Source organism: Rhinatrema bivittatum, chromosome 9 (genome assembly GCF_901001135.1).
Source record: "Rhinatrema bivittatum chromosome 9, aRhiBiv1.1, whole genome shotgun sequence".
NCBI classification, from domain to species: Eukaryota; Metazoa; Chordata; class Amphibia; order Gymnophiona; family Rhinatrematidae; genus Rhinatrema; species Rhinatrema bivittatum.
The window spans coordinates 162,433,048-162,451,510 of NC_042623.1; the positions used below are offsets into that span (position 1 = coordinate 162,433,048).

At 43.9% G+C, this 18,463-nt stretch overlaps 1 protein-coding gene across 3 annotated transcripts in view; it reads left to right on the forward strand.

Moving 5' to 3' along the window:
• Positions 1-2,133: 2,133 nt before the first annotated feature.
• IWS1 (interacts with SUPT6H, CTD assembly factor 1) overlaps positions 2,134-18,463 on the forward strand; it is a 121,732-nt gene continuing 105,402 nt past the window's right edge. The window contains exon 1 of one of the 3 annotated variants that reach the window (XM_029615128.1): positions 2,134-2,541. In XM_029615128.1, the coding sequence (XP_029470988.1) occupies positions 2,508-2,541 (34 nt within the window). In that variant the 5' untranslated portion in view covers positions 2,134-2,507. The remainder of the gene's footprint in view (positions 2,542-18,463) is intronic. The other 2 variants (XM_029615129.1, XM_029615127.1) reach the window with 2 other exon arrangements.

Sequence of the window (18,463 nt, forward strand, 5' to 3'; positions counted from 1 at the left end):
AATAAAATAAACGTCCCTATCTATGCTGCACTATTTAAAGATATTTTGAAAAAAAAAATCCTTTACCAGCAAAAGTGAAAAGCTGTGATTACTACCATCTTTATTCAAGTTGGTTCTGGCAACCAGAGATTGAGTGCTTGACACTGAATATGAGCTTTTCACATTTAAAATGTATACAGTTTTGTCTATTGATAACAACTGCAACAGTAAACATGGGGTTTTAACATCAATGAACTCTCATGTATTCAATCTTGTGTAATGAACCTCTTACTCAGTGGATTCTGATCACCGTTATTTTATAAAATTTCTTCTTGACCGTGATTCTAAATCTTTTAAATGATCTTGACCATGAGTCTAAATCTATGACATTTCAATTTTGAGACCTTGTTGTAATAACATCTTCCAGATCTGAAACTCAGTGCGCCACCTTATCCAACAATGTGTTAATGTTGTAGAACAATTAACTTCTGTTAAGTATTTCCTAATATCTCCATCATCAATGGCAGTACTCTAGAGAAATGATTTTAGACATCCCTGCACCCTGTGAATGAATGTTTCAGCCGATGAAAACTCTGAACCTTCTTCTTCCAAAGGATATCCCAACCATATGCACCATTTTCAGAATATCAGTCTTCTAAACTCTCTCCATGCATTGGCCCGCATTGGAAAGGGGGGGCCACAAGGGCCATTACCCCCCTCAAATTCTGGCCAACTGCTCCCCTTCCCCTCATAACTTCCCATCAGGCTCCCTACTTAACAAGCATATCTGGAAGCTGAAAAGTGCAAGGCAGTGAGACCTCCTCTGACTAGAGTGCTACAGAAAAGTGCAGAGAGTGAGACCTCTTCTAGCTAGTGCTGCAGGATAGCGCAAGAAAGTGAGATCTCTTGCTGGAGAGCTGTTCTTGCTGATCCAGCCCCTCCCTCCTCAGAACAAGCTCTACTAGTTCAGTCTCTCCCGTCTCCTCCCCCCATCCCAAGAATCTGATGATGTCACAGACAAGCTCTCTTGCTGGAAGAACAAATCACAGCCAGCAAAAAAAAAAAGCAAGTGCTGCAATTTTATTATCACTTTATGACAGGCTGTCAGCAGCAGAAGAACAGAAGACAAGGCGAGAGCTATGTTTTATCATTGGTAATTTATTTCTTTTTGCTGATGTGCTGCTGGGAGTCAAGGGAAGTTCTCTGCTATGCTAGTCAGGCCGCTGTGTGAGCTGACTTCAGAGAAGGGCAGTGCAGTGGCCACTGACAGAGCAAATGGAGACAGTGAGTGCCTGAAGAGGGAGGAGAAAGTGTAAAGGGGGCTGCTGGAGGCTGGGTAAGGGCTGGCAACAAGGACAGGAACTTTTCATGATGAGGCTTCGTGCCCTTAGATAGTCCAGAGGAAGGGCTACTCCCTAAGACAGTAATTTTTAAACCAGTGTGTGGGCAAACGTGCGAACATTCGTCAGCCCGTGCCCAAGGATGCAGCTATAACACGTGCACGTTATAAAATAGCCTAACCACATGCATGTGTACCCTCAATTTTAAGTGGACGTGTGCCTCTGCGCACAAATGCTGCTTCTACCACATAAATGGGGGGATTTTTAAAAGGCGTAGGTGCAGACATCATTGCCAGTTTCCCCAGTTCACCCATTTAAGGGATAGGACTTCGAACCCCCCCTAATAGCCTCCCTTCCCCTCTGTTAACCTCGACCTTTAAAACCCCACTGATCTGCCTAGATGGTTTTGTTTTCTTACACATAGCAAAGTCAAGTTACGGTGGCAGGGAACCCCAGTATTTATACACAACTTTCACGTTAAAATCCCGGAATGCCCACACCCTGCCCCTTTTTGGAAACTTCATTTGTGCGTGCAGCGGCATGTACACGCATACACGGACAGCTTTTAAACTCCCCTCAGTGCGCACCAGCCCAACATATTCGTGTATCCCCTCATTTTGGCACGCAATGGGCTTTTAAACTTCATCTTTAAATGAGCACATGATCAGTAGTAGGAGCATGTTTGCATCTGAGAGAGCATGGGAATGTGTCAGAGAGAATGCGGTTATGCGTGTGTTAGTTTCCGAGAGTGAAGTCGGAAGCCGAGACTCGAGAGACGCCAGCATACTCAAGACAGAGAGGGTCAAGAGCGCAGAGCTCCCGCGATATTACAGTTCAGCTTGAACTCTAACCTAGAGCATGCGCAGTGGAAGGAGGTCTCAGGGTATTCTACGTGCGCCATATTGGGCCCTGAGGAGTAGGGGACGAAATCGTCGGGAACTTCTAAGTTTTTTTCCCTGGCTGCCCTCGTGCGCCGTCATAGAAGCTGGACTCGGACATTTTAAGCGCGCCGCAGAGGCGAGCGCGGGAGCCGCGCCGCCCGCCTCCATTTGTTAGCGTGGCCACAGACAGGGGATCGAGGTCCGGCTCGGGCTGCCTGGGAAAGCCGCGGCGCTGCCTCTCGCTGGCTGCGCAGGGAGTTACCGTGGAGACCGTCAGATCCCGCAGTGAGCCCGCTAGAAGGCAACCATGGAGGCGGAGTATTACAGCGGAGATCAGTCAGGTAGCTGCCGGCGGAGGGAGGAGGGAAATGGCCGAGCTCAGGTGGCGTGGCAGAGATCAAGGGTCAGAGCGTAAGAAGTTGTGACTGCAGAGCTTCCACTCCGCCCATCTCCACCGATTTCTGCCCTGCCACCTCTCCCATGAGAGCTCGGGTGGGTGGCATCCTATGAGATTGCCTGGTCTGCCTTTTCATCTTCTCCCATGAGCTCGCATAGCTGTCTTCTGACACTCTCGAGCCCCTTCTGTCGCTCTGGGACCCGATTCGGAGACGGAGTGCCCGCTTGTCGCTTTGCCCTGTAACTGACAGTGGAGTGATCGATTTACTTTTAAGCTGGTGTTTGATGTGCAAAGGCAGAGCGAGCAGCAACACTCTTGTGTCTGTTAAAAGTTTAGGAAGTCCATGATTTATTATATTCTTTAAGATGATCTCTTGGAGATCTTGATGAAGAGGGACAGTTATGGAAGGAAGTCTCATTATTTCAGTAAAGATGTTTGTGTCATATTGGACATGATGTCATAAATGACAATTGTACCTTGCTGAAAGCAAATGGATCTCATTCCATATGAGGTTATTTGTGATATTGTTCCATAGATAGAGAAGGTAACAGCTGATTCTAGGGAGGTTAGAGAAGTACTAAGAGAATTGGAAGGTGGCCAACGAAACCCCAATATTTAAAAAGGGATCCTGGGGTGATCCGGGAAACCATAGACCGGTGAGCCTGACTTCAGTGCTGGGAAAAATCGTGTAAACTGTGTTAAAGAATAAAATCACAAAACATTTAGATAGACTTGGTTTGATGGGACACAGCCAGCATGGATTTACCTTACAAATCTCCTACATTTTTTTGAAGGGATGAATAAACATGTGGACAAAGGTGAACCAGTAGATGTGTATTTGGATTTTCAGAAGGCGTTCAACAACGTCCCGCATGAGAGGCTTCTAAGAAAACTAAAAGTCATGGGATAGGAGGTGATGTCCTTTTGTGGATTGCAAGTTGGTTAAAAGACAGGAAACAGAGTAGGCTTAAATGGTCAGTTTTCACAGTGGGAAGAGCCTCAGGGATCTGTACTTGGACTGGCGCTTTTTAATATATTTATAAATGATCTGGAAAGGAGTACAATGAATGAGGTGATCAGATTTGTGGATGACACAAAATTATGCAGAGTAGTTAAATTTCAAGTGGATTGTGATGAATTGCAGGAGGATCTAGCAAGACTGGAAGATTGGGCTTCCAAATGGCAGATGAAATTTAACGTGAACAAGTGCAAAGTGATGCAAATAGGGAAAAATAACCCTCGCTGTAGTTACACAATGTTAGGTTTTATCTTAGGTGTTACCGCCCAAAAAAGAGATCTAGGTGTCTTAGTGGATAATACATTGAAATCGTTGGCCCAGTGTTCCATGGCGATCAAAAAAAGCAAACAGAATGTTAGGAATTATTAAGAAGGGAATAGAAAATAAAACGGAGGATGTCATGACTTAACTTCTTAACATTGTTTGCTTTTTTTGACTGCCACAGCACACCGAGCCGTCAATTTTAATGTAATATTTGTGACATCCAGATTTTTTTCCTGGGTTGTAACTTCTAAAATGGAACCTAACCGTGTAACTACAGCAAATGTTATTTTTCCCTATATGCATCATCTTGAACTTGTCCACATTATATTTCATCTGCCATATGGATGTCCAGTCTTCCAGTCTCACAAGGTCCTCCTGCAATATATCACAATCCGCTTGTAATTTAACTACTCTGAATAATTTTGTATTATCTGCAAATATGATCACTTCACTTGTCGTACCTTTTCAGATCATTTATAAATTTATTAAAAAGCACCGGTCCAGTTACAGATCTCTGAGGCACTCTGTTGTTTACCTTTTACCACTGTGAAAACAGACCATTTAATCCTACTCTGTTTCCTGTTTTTTATCCATAAAAAGACAACACCTCCTATCCCATGACTTTTCAGTTTTCTTATAAGCCTCTCATGAGGGACTTTGTCAAATGTATTCTGAAAATCCACATACACTACATCTACTGGCTCACCCTAGTCCAGATGCTTATTCACTCCTTCAAAAAAAGTGGCAGGTTTGTGAGGTAAGACTTCCTTTGGGTAAATTCATGCTGGCTGTGTCCCATTAAATCATGTCTGTCTATATTTTCTTTGATTTTATTCTTTATAATAGTTTCCCCAATTTTTCCTGGCACTGAATTTGCTACCATAAAACATTCATAATAAAATGGCTATTTAACTCCTCCCAGACACATTTTCATGATTGCCTTTCTTTTTGCTTAGAAGAAGTGCATAAGAAACAGAGGATATGTACATTGTTCCATTCATTGTCATATGTTTTCAGTTATGTTCTCTAATGTTTTGTTACGAACTTGGACAAAACATCATCCGTTGATCATGACAGTATAGTCAAAGTAGAGTTTCCTCATTGTTGTCTACGGGGAAAACTGTCCTACAGTACTTATTTTATTTATTTATTTATTTATTGGTTTTTATATACCGCCACTCAGAGATATCACGTCGGTGTACAGAGAACTACATAACATACGCTGTAGCGTTATACATAAAACAAGATAATAATAGTTGAAAACGAGTACATGAAACAGCTGATTTTATTTTTTATTTTATTTATTCGTTTTTATATACCGTCATTCGGTTTAGCCATCACAACGGTTTACAGAATCAAAACAACAATCAGATAAATTATACATAGTTGCAAAAGAAGAAAACAATAACAATAGTGAAATGATAGGTAGAGGGGGATGGTGGGGTGAAAGAGGGGGAGAAGGGAAAGATGTAAAAAAGGAAAGTAACAAAAATAGTATTAATTCATCTTAAAGGAGGGATTCATATTAAATTTCTGAAATTGTAATACTTAAGGTTGATGCCAGTTGTAGTTACTGTTTTTTCTTGTTTGGGTTTGAATGGTTGAATTGATTGTAGAAGGATTGTTGTTAAAGATGATCATTGATGTAGACTGTATGGAAGAGGAAAGTTTTTAGGTCCTTCTTGAACTTTATCAAAAAGTTAGATTGAGTTCTTAAATAAGGCGGTAGAGAGTTCCATTTTTTGGGGGAAGCAATGGAGAATGCTCTGATGATAGTAACAAGGTATAACTTAAGACAAAACTTAAAGGTAACAATAATAACTTAAATTGACGGGGAAATCTGAGGGGGTTGGGCGAGAGGAGTGAAAGAGGAAGAATTGGAAATGCGAGGCTATAAATGGCGTTGAGTCTTAGAAAAGGCACGAGAGTGCGTGACACTAGAGTGTGTGACTTTTCTTTTAGCAGTTTGTACACAAACTGCTGGCAGGGCTGGGGGTACTATGGAGAGTTAAAAAAAAGAAATTACATTGCCTTCTCCAAGAGCATTTTGTGTCCCTTCTGTTTTCATTTAGAGAAAGATATGCCTTAAAAGTTAGCTCAACAGTAGTAAATAATTTATCGAATATTTTGATTTGCTGATTGTTATTCTCCATACTCATAATAATGCAAGATTTATACCACAAATAACTTTTTCATTTTGGTCTCTGTGCAAATGTGAATTGCTATACTGGTCAGTCCAAAAGTCTGTTGGACCCAGCATCATGTTTCTGGCAGTGGCAATTAGGAGATGCTTACAGGAAATGTATAAGAAACAGGGCATGTGTAGAGTGGTCCCTTTACTGTTATATCCTTCTGGGTTCTGTTGTTTAGGGATACATTGAATAATGAATACAAGGAGGAGGGACAAAAGATTCAATATATCCTTCAGATTCATATATAGAAATTGTATTATGTTCAGGCAAGCAAAAAGGCTATTGTAGTATCCACAATAGCAGTTTGTATTAATAATTTTACGGTCCCCTGACACGGGCCGTGTTTCGAGGAAACTGCATCGGGAGGGAACCCACACATAGTTGAGGAAGCATTTAAACCAAAGGATCAGAATATGTCAGAAAATCTCCCGAAATCAGCACGGAGGGAAGTGTAGTGAAACATTCAATAAAAACGTTGTTGTGAAGGAAATAGTTCAATGAAACAACTTGTTGGGGATTGCTGCTGCAGGTAATAAGATAAGCGCGAAAAATGAAAGCTTGACCCCAGAGAGGGTGAACAGCCCAGGCTCTCGCAGGAGCAGGCCTCAGACAAGCCAGAGGTAAATTCCCAGGAGGAAAGGGAAGACTTGGGGACAGAACAGGACGATGTGGCCATAAGGGTAATCAGGGCATACGAATTAGCCCTTATCTCCAAGGTCTCCCTGGCACTTAGGCTGTCAGAGGAGCAACCTAAAGACCCAAAGATGAAAGGCAACCTATCCTCACAGGTATTACGAACCCAGCAAAAGCCTTCCTTATCCACTCTGCAATTCAGGCTATGATAGTAACCGAGTGGACGGCCCCAGAGCTGAGGCTGCGTGGCAAGAAAAATATGGAGAAGCTGTATGTGATGGACCATGTAGGGAAGGAGAGCTTACTATCCCTACATAGAGTAGACACAGCAATTGCAGAGGTCTAAAGGAAACCCACCATTCCGGTCGAGGGGGTGTGAGGGCCTGCAGGATAGAAAGAATTCGAACTAACCAGCCTAACACTGCATACAGCGATCTGAGGTCGGGTATGCAATGGGGGCCTTGCTCCATACACTGCAGCAACTTCCATAGGAGGCCAGGGGGAAGGATCTCAAACCAGTAGCTTGGTAGCGGCTCAAGTAGAATTGGTGGTAGCTTACCTGGCAGATGCCCTGTCCAATCTAATTAGAGTCATTTCCAAACAGGCTGCCACAGGGGTAAATAGCCAAGCAATTGCTCTGGCTGAAAAATTGGGCAGCTGACTCATTGTCAAAGGCCAAGCTGAGTAAGCTTCCCTTTAAAAGGAAATTATTTCTTGGAGAAGATCTGGAAAAGCTCATGAAGAGCTTAGTCCAAACATTTGAGATTGCCAGGGGACAGAAGCAGAAAATCACAGAGAGGGGGATACTGGCAGGCAGTGGCCCAGGGATATTAGACAGCCCAAGTGGTCAAGGCCCCAGACTAGCAGAGAAGGCAGACTGGGGCTCTCAGGGTAGCCCTTTTGGGGAGTCGAACTTGCCTCCAGAGAAATTGGTAGCAGCAGTCAACCCCCTAGCAAGGGAACGCAATGATGGCACATGGGCTCCTCGCTACTCCCACAAGTCGGAGGCAGACTGAAAGGGTTTTATCATGAGTGGGTCACAGTGATAAGAGACTGGTGGATCCTTGGTATCATAAAGAGAGGGCTATTACCCCGGAGCTAAAGGGCACCATAAAGGAGTAGTTCGTCCTGTCACCATGCAGTAGGGCAAAAAGGCAGTTCAGGACTCTGTAACCAGGCTGTTGAACTTCATGGCAATTGTCCCAGTCCCCAGCCAAGAGAGGGGAAGAAGGACCTACTCCATATTCTTCCTAGTCCCGAAAAGGATGGTTCACACCACCAGGTGTTGGATTTCAAAAAGGTAAACCAGGCGCCAATGGAATCCTTGGGGATGGTCAAAGCCGCAGTAAGAAAAGGCATCTTTCTTTCCTCTCTGGATATGATGGAAGTCTACCTGCAAATACTGATGCTGGAAAGCTTCCAGAAGTTCTTGCGGTTTGCAGTCTTGGGCCAGTACTACCAGTTTCAAACATTGCCTTTTGGGCTGGCGAATGGCACCAAGACCTACACGAAGGTGCTGGTGGTGGTAGCTACCTCTTTTTATGCAAGGAAGGGATCAGAGTTCATCTCTATCTAGAGTTCTGGCTAATAAGAGCAGACACTCAGCATGGTGATATGATCCAGCAAGGGCGCACTAGTGGTGTGTGCGCCTTGCCACGCTTATTCCTTGGACACCTATAATTTGCGCGTATAACTTTTTTGAGCACGAGCCGTTTGAACGCACAGTTATCACCACTCATGGCACCGATAAACAAGAAACCTAAGCGCCTTTCCCTTTGTGTTGCCTGTCATATTAGGACTTAGCCTGACCTGGATCCTCTCATTCTGATGATGGTCTGGTTATGGTTTTGGGTGGAAGTGCGCCAGGTCTTGGTTCTCATTTGATTGGCTCCTCTGCTGGCGAGGGCAGTTCTGTGGGACAAGCTCCAGTTCTTTCTGGGCTTGGTCTGAACCCGGCTGTTTTTTCTAGGGTGGAATTTTTTCAAGTCTTACAAGCCTTTCTTCAGGTGCAGTCCTCCGCTTCACCCATTTCTCAGCCAGTGGCTCTTCCCTCTTCCAGACCTGTGCTTAAGTGCCGGGGGTTCCCGACAGGAATCTTGTCATGTGTGTCGCCTTCTATAATTATCTCTGCAGATTTGGGGAGATAATTATGTGGAGAGGGCTAGGAGGGAGGGATAATTATGTGGAGAGGGCTAGGAGAGGACCTAGGGTTTCAGAAAAGAGACGTGGAATACATTGTGTATTCTTAGAGTGGTCGGGCGCTTGAGCTGATTGGTCATTGGTCCCATCCATCACAAGACCGGAAACGGCCCAATAAATCTGGGTGCCAACCGCAAGGAGGAAACTCGGAGGCACAGGTTCTGTGTGCTCAACGACACTAAATCTCCGGCTTGGAGTTGTGGAGCCAGTCTACTCAGCTCATCGGAGTATTTCTTTGCCTGGGCTACTGTCTTGGAAAAAAGCGATTAGGTTGTAGCCTGGAGTTCTTGGGCTGTGAGACAGGCTGCTGGGCAAGTCACAGAGAGAAAAAGCGACAGACGAACCTGTGGGTGCTTGCTATAAACAATATGGAACGAGGAAGAGCCGGTGGCACTACTAATGTGATTCTTGTGCAAAAACTCAGCCCAGGGTAGAAGAATGGCCCAGTCATCTTGTCTTTCGTTGATATAAAGGCAGAGGAAGGTCTTGAGGACCTGGTTAATTCTCTCTGTTTGACTGTTGCCTTGTGGATGGTGGGTGGTGGTAAAGTCCAGAGTAATGCCAAATTTCCTGTCGTGTAGCCAGATGGACTCAGAACAAGTGGGTATAGTGTGCTCGTGCTAGCAGTTGGAGACGGATCTGACGTCAGCACGGGTACATATACCCCCACAGGAAGTGAAGCTCTTCAGTAATTTCCGTCTCCAAAGCAGTTTGGAGAGCCTGCACGCTCGCTGAGCGTGTTTCCAATCTACTTTCTATTTTCTACTTTCTACTTACTAAATTTCTAGCCCATATGAGACCTCTACAAAGCTCCCTGCTCTCTCGCTGGAGTCCCCGCTTCCGGAACTACTCCGTGCATCTACCTCTACCAGCCAGAGTGCGGACCCAGTTACGGTGGTGGTTGCAGCCCAACCACATGAGCAGGGGGTCGAAGATGTCCTCCCCCACGTGGATTCTGCTCACCACAGATGCCAGCCTGAGCGGATGGGAAGCACACTGCGAAGAACTCACCGCCCAAGGGCGGTGGAACAGAGAAGAAGCGGGGTGGAACATCAATCGCCTCGAGGCACAGGCAGTCCGGTTAGCCTGCCTGCAATTTGCTCACAGACTGCGGAACCGTGCAGTCAGAGTGATGTCCAACAACGCCACCACGGTGGCATACATCAACCGTCAGGGCGGAACCAGAAGCCAACAGGTGTCCCTAGAGATAGCCCCGCTGATGGCTTGGGCAGAGGCGAATCTTCAGGACATCTCCGCCGTCCACATTGCCGGAAGGGACAACACCACGGCAGACTTCCTCAGCAGGGAAAGCCTAAATCCGGGAGAATGGCAGCTGTCGCCCACAGCCTTCCAGATGATTGTGGATCACTGGGGGATTCCGGACATGGACTTATTAGCGGACAGGTCCAACGCTCAAGTACCCAGATACTTCAGCCGCAAGCGAGATCCGTTCTCTCACGGGATCGACGCCCTGGTTCAGCCATGGCCTCCAGGGGCCCTGCTATACGCCTTTCCTCCGTGGCCCCTGCTGGGCACCCTTATCCACAAGATTCAGAAGCACCGGGGCCTAGTTCTTCTAGTGGCACCAGACTGGCCAAGAAGACCCTGGTACGCGGACATGAGAAGACTGCTGGCAGGGGAGCCTCTTCCCCTGCCTCCTCTCCGGGACCTGCTACGTCAAGGTCCCATCCTCCACGAGGATCCAGCTCAATTCTCTCTTACGGTCTGGCCATTGAGAGGGCTAGACTGAAGAAAAGAGGTTACTCGGAGCCGGTGATAGATACACTCCTCCGAGCTCGCAAGTTCTCCACATCCCTCACCTACGTAAGGTTCTGGAGAGTATTTGAAGCCTGGTGCGACACTCATGGTACCAATCCACATGCGACCACAATCCCTATTGTTTTGGATTTCCTACAGGATGGACTTCAGAAGGGTCTCTCCCTCAGCTCCATCAAGGTTCAGGTGGCTGCGCTGTCTTGCTATGGTCCCCGGAGGGATGGCAAGACTATTGCCATGCACCCAGATGTTTCTCGCTTCTTGAAAGGAGTCAAGCACATTCGTCCGCCACTGAAGTGGCCAGTGCCTTTGTGGAACCTCAACGTAGTTTTTTGGATTTCCTCGCGGGATCCACCTTCAGACCCCTTCGGGGCCTGTCTCTCCGTTCTCTCACTTTGAAGATGGTGTTCTTGCTGGCAGTATGTTCAGCACGCCGCATCTCAGAGCTTCAAGCACTGTCTTGCCGTGATCCTTTTCTCAAAATCACTCCTGAGGCTCTCCATCTTCGCACGGTTCCATCCTTCTTGCCTAAGGTAGTCTCACAATTTCACCTCAACCAGACCATATCCTTTCCAACTACGGCAGGCTTGAAGAAATCTGAAGAGGGGCGTTTGCTACGCCATCTCGACATCGGCAGATTGCTGCCCAGATATCTGGAAATGACAGAAACAGTACGAAAGACGGACCATCTGTTCGTCCTCCACAGCGGGAAGAAACAAGGAGAAGCGGCCTCTCGGCCCACCATCGCCCGCTGGATTAAAGAAGTTATCAGAGCAGCCTACGTAGAGGCCGGGAAGTCACCGCCTCTACAAGTTAAGGCTCATTCTACCAGAGCCCAAGCAGCATCTTGGGCGGAATCTAGGATGCTGTCGCCTGCAGAAATATGTAAAGCGGCGATGTGGTCCTCCCTCCATACCTTCTCCAGGTTTTACCGTCTGGATGTCCAGGCCAGGGAGGATACAGCATTTGCGAGGGCGGTCTTACACGGTCCTCAGGCAGCCTCCCGCCCAGTCCGGGAGTAAAGCTTTTGTACATCCCACTTGTTCTGAGTCCATCTGGCTACACGACAGGAAATGGTGAGATTACTTACCTGATAATCTCGTTTTCCTTAGTGTAGACAGATGGACTCAGCATCCTGCCCAGCTGCCGGTATACATTGGTTTCACCGATTCAAGGTAAGCCTTATCACTTCTTACATGAGTGCGTCCACTCTACCAGGTGTCGATGCCTTCCGGTTGGGAATGCTGGCGGTCTCCAGCTACTATCAATCGGTCAGAGGAATCCTGTTTTCATTATTTCATTGATCATCAGTACACATATATCCATAACAGCTTTTGCAAGGAAGATTACTGAAGAGCTTCACTTCCTGTGGGGGCATATGTACCCGTGCTGACGTCAGATCCGTCTCCAACTGCTAGCACGAGCTCACTATACCCACTTGTTCTGAGTCCATCTGTCTACACTAAGGAAAACGAGATAAAGGTGAACCAGTAGATGTAGTATATTTGGATTTTCAGAAGGCGTTTGACAAAGGTCATCATGAGAGGCTTCTAGGAAAAGTAAAAAGTCATGGGATAGGTGACGATGTCCTTTCGTGGATTGCAAACTGGCTAAAAGACAGGAAACAGAGTGTAGGATTAAATGAACAATTTTCTCAGTGGAAGGCAGTAGGCAGTGGAGTGCCTCAGGGATCTGTATTGGGACCCTTACTTTTCAATATATTTATAAATGATCTGGAAAGAAATACGACGAGTGAGGTAATCAAATTTGCAGATGATACAAAATTGTTCAGAGTAGTTAAATCACAAGCAGATTGTGATAAATTGCAAGAAGACCTTGTAAGACTGGAAAATTGGGCATCAAAATGGCAGATGAAATTTAATATGGATAAGTGCAAGGTGATGCATATAGGGAAAAATAACCCATGCTATAGTTACACAATGTTAGGTTCCATATTAGGTGCAACAACCCAAGAACGAGATCTAGGCGTCATAGTGGATAACACATTGAAATCGTCGGTTCAGTGTGCTGCGGCAGTCAAAAAAGCAAACAATGTTGGGAATTATTAGAAAGGGAATGGTGAATAAAACGGAAAATGTCATAATGCCTCTGTATCGCTCCATGGTGAGACTGCACCTTGAATACTGTGTACAATTCTGGTCGCCGCATCTCAAAAAAGATATAATTGCGATGGATAAGGTACAGAGAAGGGCTACCAAAATAAGGGGAATGGAACAGCTCTCCTATGAGGAAAGACTAAAGAGGTTAGGTCTTTTCAGCTTGGAGAAGAGACGACTGAGGGGGGGGATATGATAGAGGTGTTTAAAATCATGAGAGGTCTAGAACGGGTAGATGTGAATCAGTTATTTATTCTTTCGGATAATAGACTAGGGGGCACTCCATGAAGTTAGCATGTGGCACATTTAAATTTAATCGGAGAAAGTTCTTTTTTACTCAACGCACAATTAAACTCTGGAATTTGTTGCCAGAGGATGTGGTTAGTGCAGTTAGTATAGCTGTGTTTATAAAAGGATTGGATAAGTTCTTGGAGGAGAAGTCCATTACCTGCTATTAATTAAGTCGACTTAGAAAATAGCCACTGCTATTACTAGCAACGGTAACATGGAATAGACTTAGTTTTTTGGTACTTGCCGGGTTCTTATGGCCTGGATTGGCCACTGTTGGAAACAGGATGCTGGGCTTGATGGATCCTTGGTCTGACCCAGTATGGCATGTTCTTATGTAAAATTATCCAAATGTTGGAGCGTTTTGGTGAATTCTCTGGTCTTAAGATAAACTATGATAAGTCAGAAGTTTTGCCTTTAGATAATAATTTAATGGAAACTTGGCAAGGCCCTTTTCCACTGAAATGGTCAAAGGGTATCATTAAATATTTGGGAATGAGGATTGGGGAAAAATATTAAGGAAGTGTATGCTCTTAATATAAAAAATAATTTAGATAATGTTATTACTGGATAAATGGAAAATATTGCCCTTATTGGTTATGAGTGTGTGTCCCCTGGTAAAAATGTTTCCTAAGATTTTATATCTTCTTCAAATATTGCCTCTATGGTTTAAAAAAAGACATCCAGAATTTCAGATCTAATATTACTACTCTTTTTTTCCGTCGACAAGCAGAGCTGAATTAGCCATGACAAGTGGGTGATGTCATCCAACAGCATCAATTGGACCTTTTTCTCTTAGCTCATACAACTATTGCTCTACTGAGGATGTGTGGGAGTTCCCGGGTGGGCCCTACCTCATGAACCTCTCAGTGAATGTCTTGCAAGAGATGAAACGAGAACTTCACTGATGGATAGACTCCTACATCTTACAGGAAGGGCACCTCTACGTCTTCTACCTCATCAGGTGACATTAGTGACAGGTGCTTCCACCAAGGGATGGGGGAACCCATATGGGTCCCTTCAGAACCCAGGGGACTTGGTCACTGATGGAAAGACAGTTTCAAATCAACCTCTTGGAACTACAAGTGATCAGACATATCTTAAGTGCCTTCTTGCATCTCCTCAAAGGAAAAACTGACAACCAAGTAGCCATGTCTTATATCAACGAACAAGAAAACACAGGATCATGGACCTCTGCCAGGAATTATGAGGATATGGGAATGGGCATGTAACCATCAAGCTGTTCTATAAGCAACCTATCTTCTGGGGATTGCCAGTGCATTAGCGGATAAACTCAGGATGCTTCACGATCATGAATGGTCCATCAGACAACAGCTGACAGATCTTGGGGACATCCTTCAAATGACTTTTGTGTGTTAGAGGATAAAAGGAAAGTAGAAAGATTTTGTTCCATTCTTAATCAGTGAACCCAGATCTACTCAGGATGTTTGCTCACCTGGAATGCAGGTCCTGTATAAGCTTTGTCACCGATTCTGCTCAGAGCCAAGATGGTACAAAAGTGCCCAAAGACTGAGCCTACCTGATACTTGTTGTTGCATCAACATGCTTCAGACAAGTATGGTTCGCGTACCAATTACAACTGTCTGTCAGTCCCTTGATCCATCTAGGGGCTGATCCGTCCTTATTAACTGAAGAAGATGGTCATGTATATCATCTGTGCCTTCCCTCTCACAAATTGATAGCCTGGATGTGGAGTGCATGCCGATTTGCTTCATTTTCCTTACCCAAGGAAGTTGAAGATGATATACTATCTGTCAGGAAGCCCTCGACTAGAAGAGCTTAAGGTTTTAAATGGAAGAAGTTCTCGTCCTGGTGTCATCAGAGCTTCTTGGATCCATTCACATGTGAACCGCGAGAGCCACATCAGTACTTGCTATTTATTTCCTCCTCAGGTCTCAGCAGCTCATCAGAGGGTATATCTCAGTCATAGTGGCCTGCTATATTCAGATAGAGGATTTACCAATCTTGCACCATTCCTCTGGGTAGAGACCAATTTTCCCCCTTAACGGTTCATTCCCTCCCCACCCCATCAGTAAATCTCCTTTCTTACTTGTTCCTGTTATAAAACAGGTTGAGGAGGATGGGCACTTTGCAGCTCCTTTAGCACTTCCATTAGGCCCTGGCAGGGGAGGAGGGAGGAAGCACCGGAGGTCCTGCAGTGCTGCTGTCATATTCCCTCCTACTGTAAACAGGAGAGAGTGAATGGTTTCGGATGGAGGGACACAAGGGAAACATTGCACTCTAAACAGTCCCTCTAGGAAAAGAGAGGGACTATTTAGAGCAGCCATGCGCCTTCCCACCACCACCAGTCCTTCTCTTTCAAGAGGGCCACCCCCATTCTCCTGTGGTAATTTGGTTAAGATTGGCCAATTTCCTGGCATGAGCTGAATTTTGCGGCCCTTACCTTGGCCATGGAAACGCAGGAGACAAGGGGGCTCTGAATGTGATAACCAAAATAACAATTGTCTGGAATATCTGCAAGCCTGCCATTGTTGATCATGCAGTAAGGATAATTTACAGTACATAAGAGTTAATGATATGGAAGCATAATTTTGGACACTACTAGTAAAAGCAAAAATTGCCATATGATTTACTAGGTGAAAGGAGAATATGAATAATACTTCTCTTCAGGGATTAGCCAATTTGGGGGGAGGGGTTGGATTTTAGAGAAGACCTTACTGTTGCAGAGATCCAGCAAGCATTTTCATTAATTAACAAAATATCATAATGCCTCTTATTGCTCCATTATGTGATTGCGCTTTGAGTGTTGTGTGTAGTTTTGGTCACCGCATCTCAAAAAGGATATAGCAGAATTAGAAAAGATACAGAGAAGGGCAGTAAAATGATAAAGGGGATGGGAAAATTCCTCTATGAGGAAAGGCTAAAGAGGTTAGGGCTCTTCAGTTTGGAGAAGAGATGGCTGAGGAGAGAGATAAAATGAGAGGAGTGGAGCGGGTAAACATGAATCAGTTATTTACTCTTTCAAAAAGTATAAAGACTTGGGGACAATGAAGTTACTAGATGATACATTTAAGACAAATAGAAGGAAATATTTGTTTATTCAACGATTAATTAAACTCTGAACTTTGTTGCTGGAGGAGGTGGCGACAGCTGTTAGTATAGCTGGGTTTAAAAAAGGTTTAGACAAGTTCCTGGAAGAAAAGTCCATACATCGTTATTAAGGTAGAGCTGCAGAAATCTGCTGCATAACCCCTGGGATAAGCAACATGGAATCTGTCTACCCTTTGGGATCTTGCCAGGTAGTTGTGATCCGGAATGGCCATTGTTGGAAACAGGATACTGGGCTTGATTGTCCTTTGGTTTGACCCAGTATGGCAAATTTGAAAAACTATGCAGTAATGGTAAAAATGTAATTCATTGCGAAGCAAAATAAATGAGGACAAAAATAAACAACCCTTATACACAGTATTGGAAAAATTAGTAAATCTAAGAAGGAATTGTTTTTCATATAATGTTCCTGGCAAATAATTACATTTTTCACATAAATCAGCTTTCCAGCGATTCGTCTTGGCTCCCCTGAATCTAGAGATATATAGTTTAAATTGTATTTCTCTCACATTTACTGGTGTCATTAAGAACATAAGTTGATATCTCCTAACTCAAATAGGAAGGAAACTCATCACCTTGTCAGGAAAAAAAAATGGTTTTCTTAACCAACACAAAATGGCATTTTTCCCAAATCCTTTCCCTCCTTAGGCAATCGCTGATCCATATTCAGTATTTCAAAATAGATGAACTTACTTGACCATATAATCAAATAATTCAGTATTTTTTCTAATCAGTAAAATATTTTCCTCCATAAAGAACTCAGTTTGCGAACATATGATATACATGGTCTAAGGCCTGAACAAGAGTGGAACATGTTCTTATAAGTTCACTTAGAGAATAGCCACTGCCATTAGCACTGCCATTAGCAATGGTAACATGGAATAGACTTATTTTTTGGGTACTTGCCAGGTTCTTATGGCCTGGATTGGCCACTGTTGGAAACAGGATGCTGGGCTTGATGGACCCTTGGTCTGACCCAGTATGGCATTTTCTTATGTTCTTCTTATGTTCTTATGACAAATTGCTATGCATGTGTGTGAGATATAAGTGAAGGTTGAATGGGATTTGAATGGGTGATGACTAAAGGAAAAAGTGGAGAAATATGCTAGATTGTTTTGGTTGGATAACATAGTACACGGCATCTATGTTCAGAACCATGCATTTTTTTGTTGAGATGAAAAATAGTAACATATTTGTACTTTTGAAACTTAGTTTGTGAGTTGTACCAATTAAGATAATCTTAATAAACTTAAAAAAAAAAAAAGGAAAAAAGTAGTAGATGAACTAACCTTGCCTTACTTTCTCTGAGGGTATAAATAAGCCTGCATAAAAGATTGAGCCAGATGATCTGTACCTGGATTTTGAGACAAAATTTGATAAAGTCTTTTATGAGAGAGACTCCTGAGGACATTAATAATAGCATGGGATAGGAGCTAGTGTCCTATTATGGCTTGGCAGCTGGTTAAAGGATAGGAAACAAAGTATAGGTCTGAATGGTCAGTTTTTCAAAATAAGAGGTGGAGTGTCCAAGTGATCTGTATGGAGTCCAGTGTTTAATCATTCATGATTGGGAAAAGGGAGTAAAGAATGAGGTGATTAAGTTTGCAGTTAACAGTTGATGAAAATGGTTAAAACATGCAGACTGTAAGGAATTGCAAGATGATATTGCAAAACTAGATCCTGGGCATCTAAATGGCACATGAATTGTAATGTAGACAAGTCCTAAGTAGTGCGCATAGGGGGGAAATAATCCCAACCTTGTGAACACAGTATTGGGTTCCACATTAGGAGATACCACTTAGGAAAAGCATCTTGGAGTCCCTGTGGACAATACATTGAAATCCTCAATACAATATGCAGCAGAGATCGAAAAAGGAACTAGGAATTATTCAGAAAGGAATAAAGAATAAAACTGTGTATAACATAATACCTCTTTATGAATCTATGGTGCAATTGCACACCTTTCTGTTTTCCCCAGTTCAAAAAATGATATAACAGAAAAGTTACAGAGAAGGGCAACTAAAATGATAAAGGGACTGGAATGGCTCTCTTATAAAAGAAAGACTTGACAGGTTATGGCTCTTCTTAAAGAAGAGATGACCAAGCAAAGGTATGAAAGAAGTTTATAAAATCATGAATAGTGTGGCCCATGAAGGGAATGGGTACTTACCCTTTCAAATAGTTTCAGGGAGTGTCTCCTAGATATTTATAAATGCATTTTTTCAGTAGGCACATAATTATACCGTAGAATTTGTTGGTAGAGGGATATGGTCAAGGCCAGAAATATAG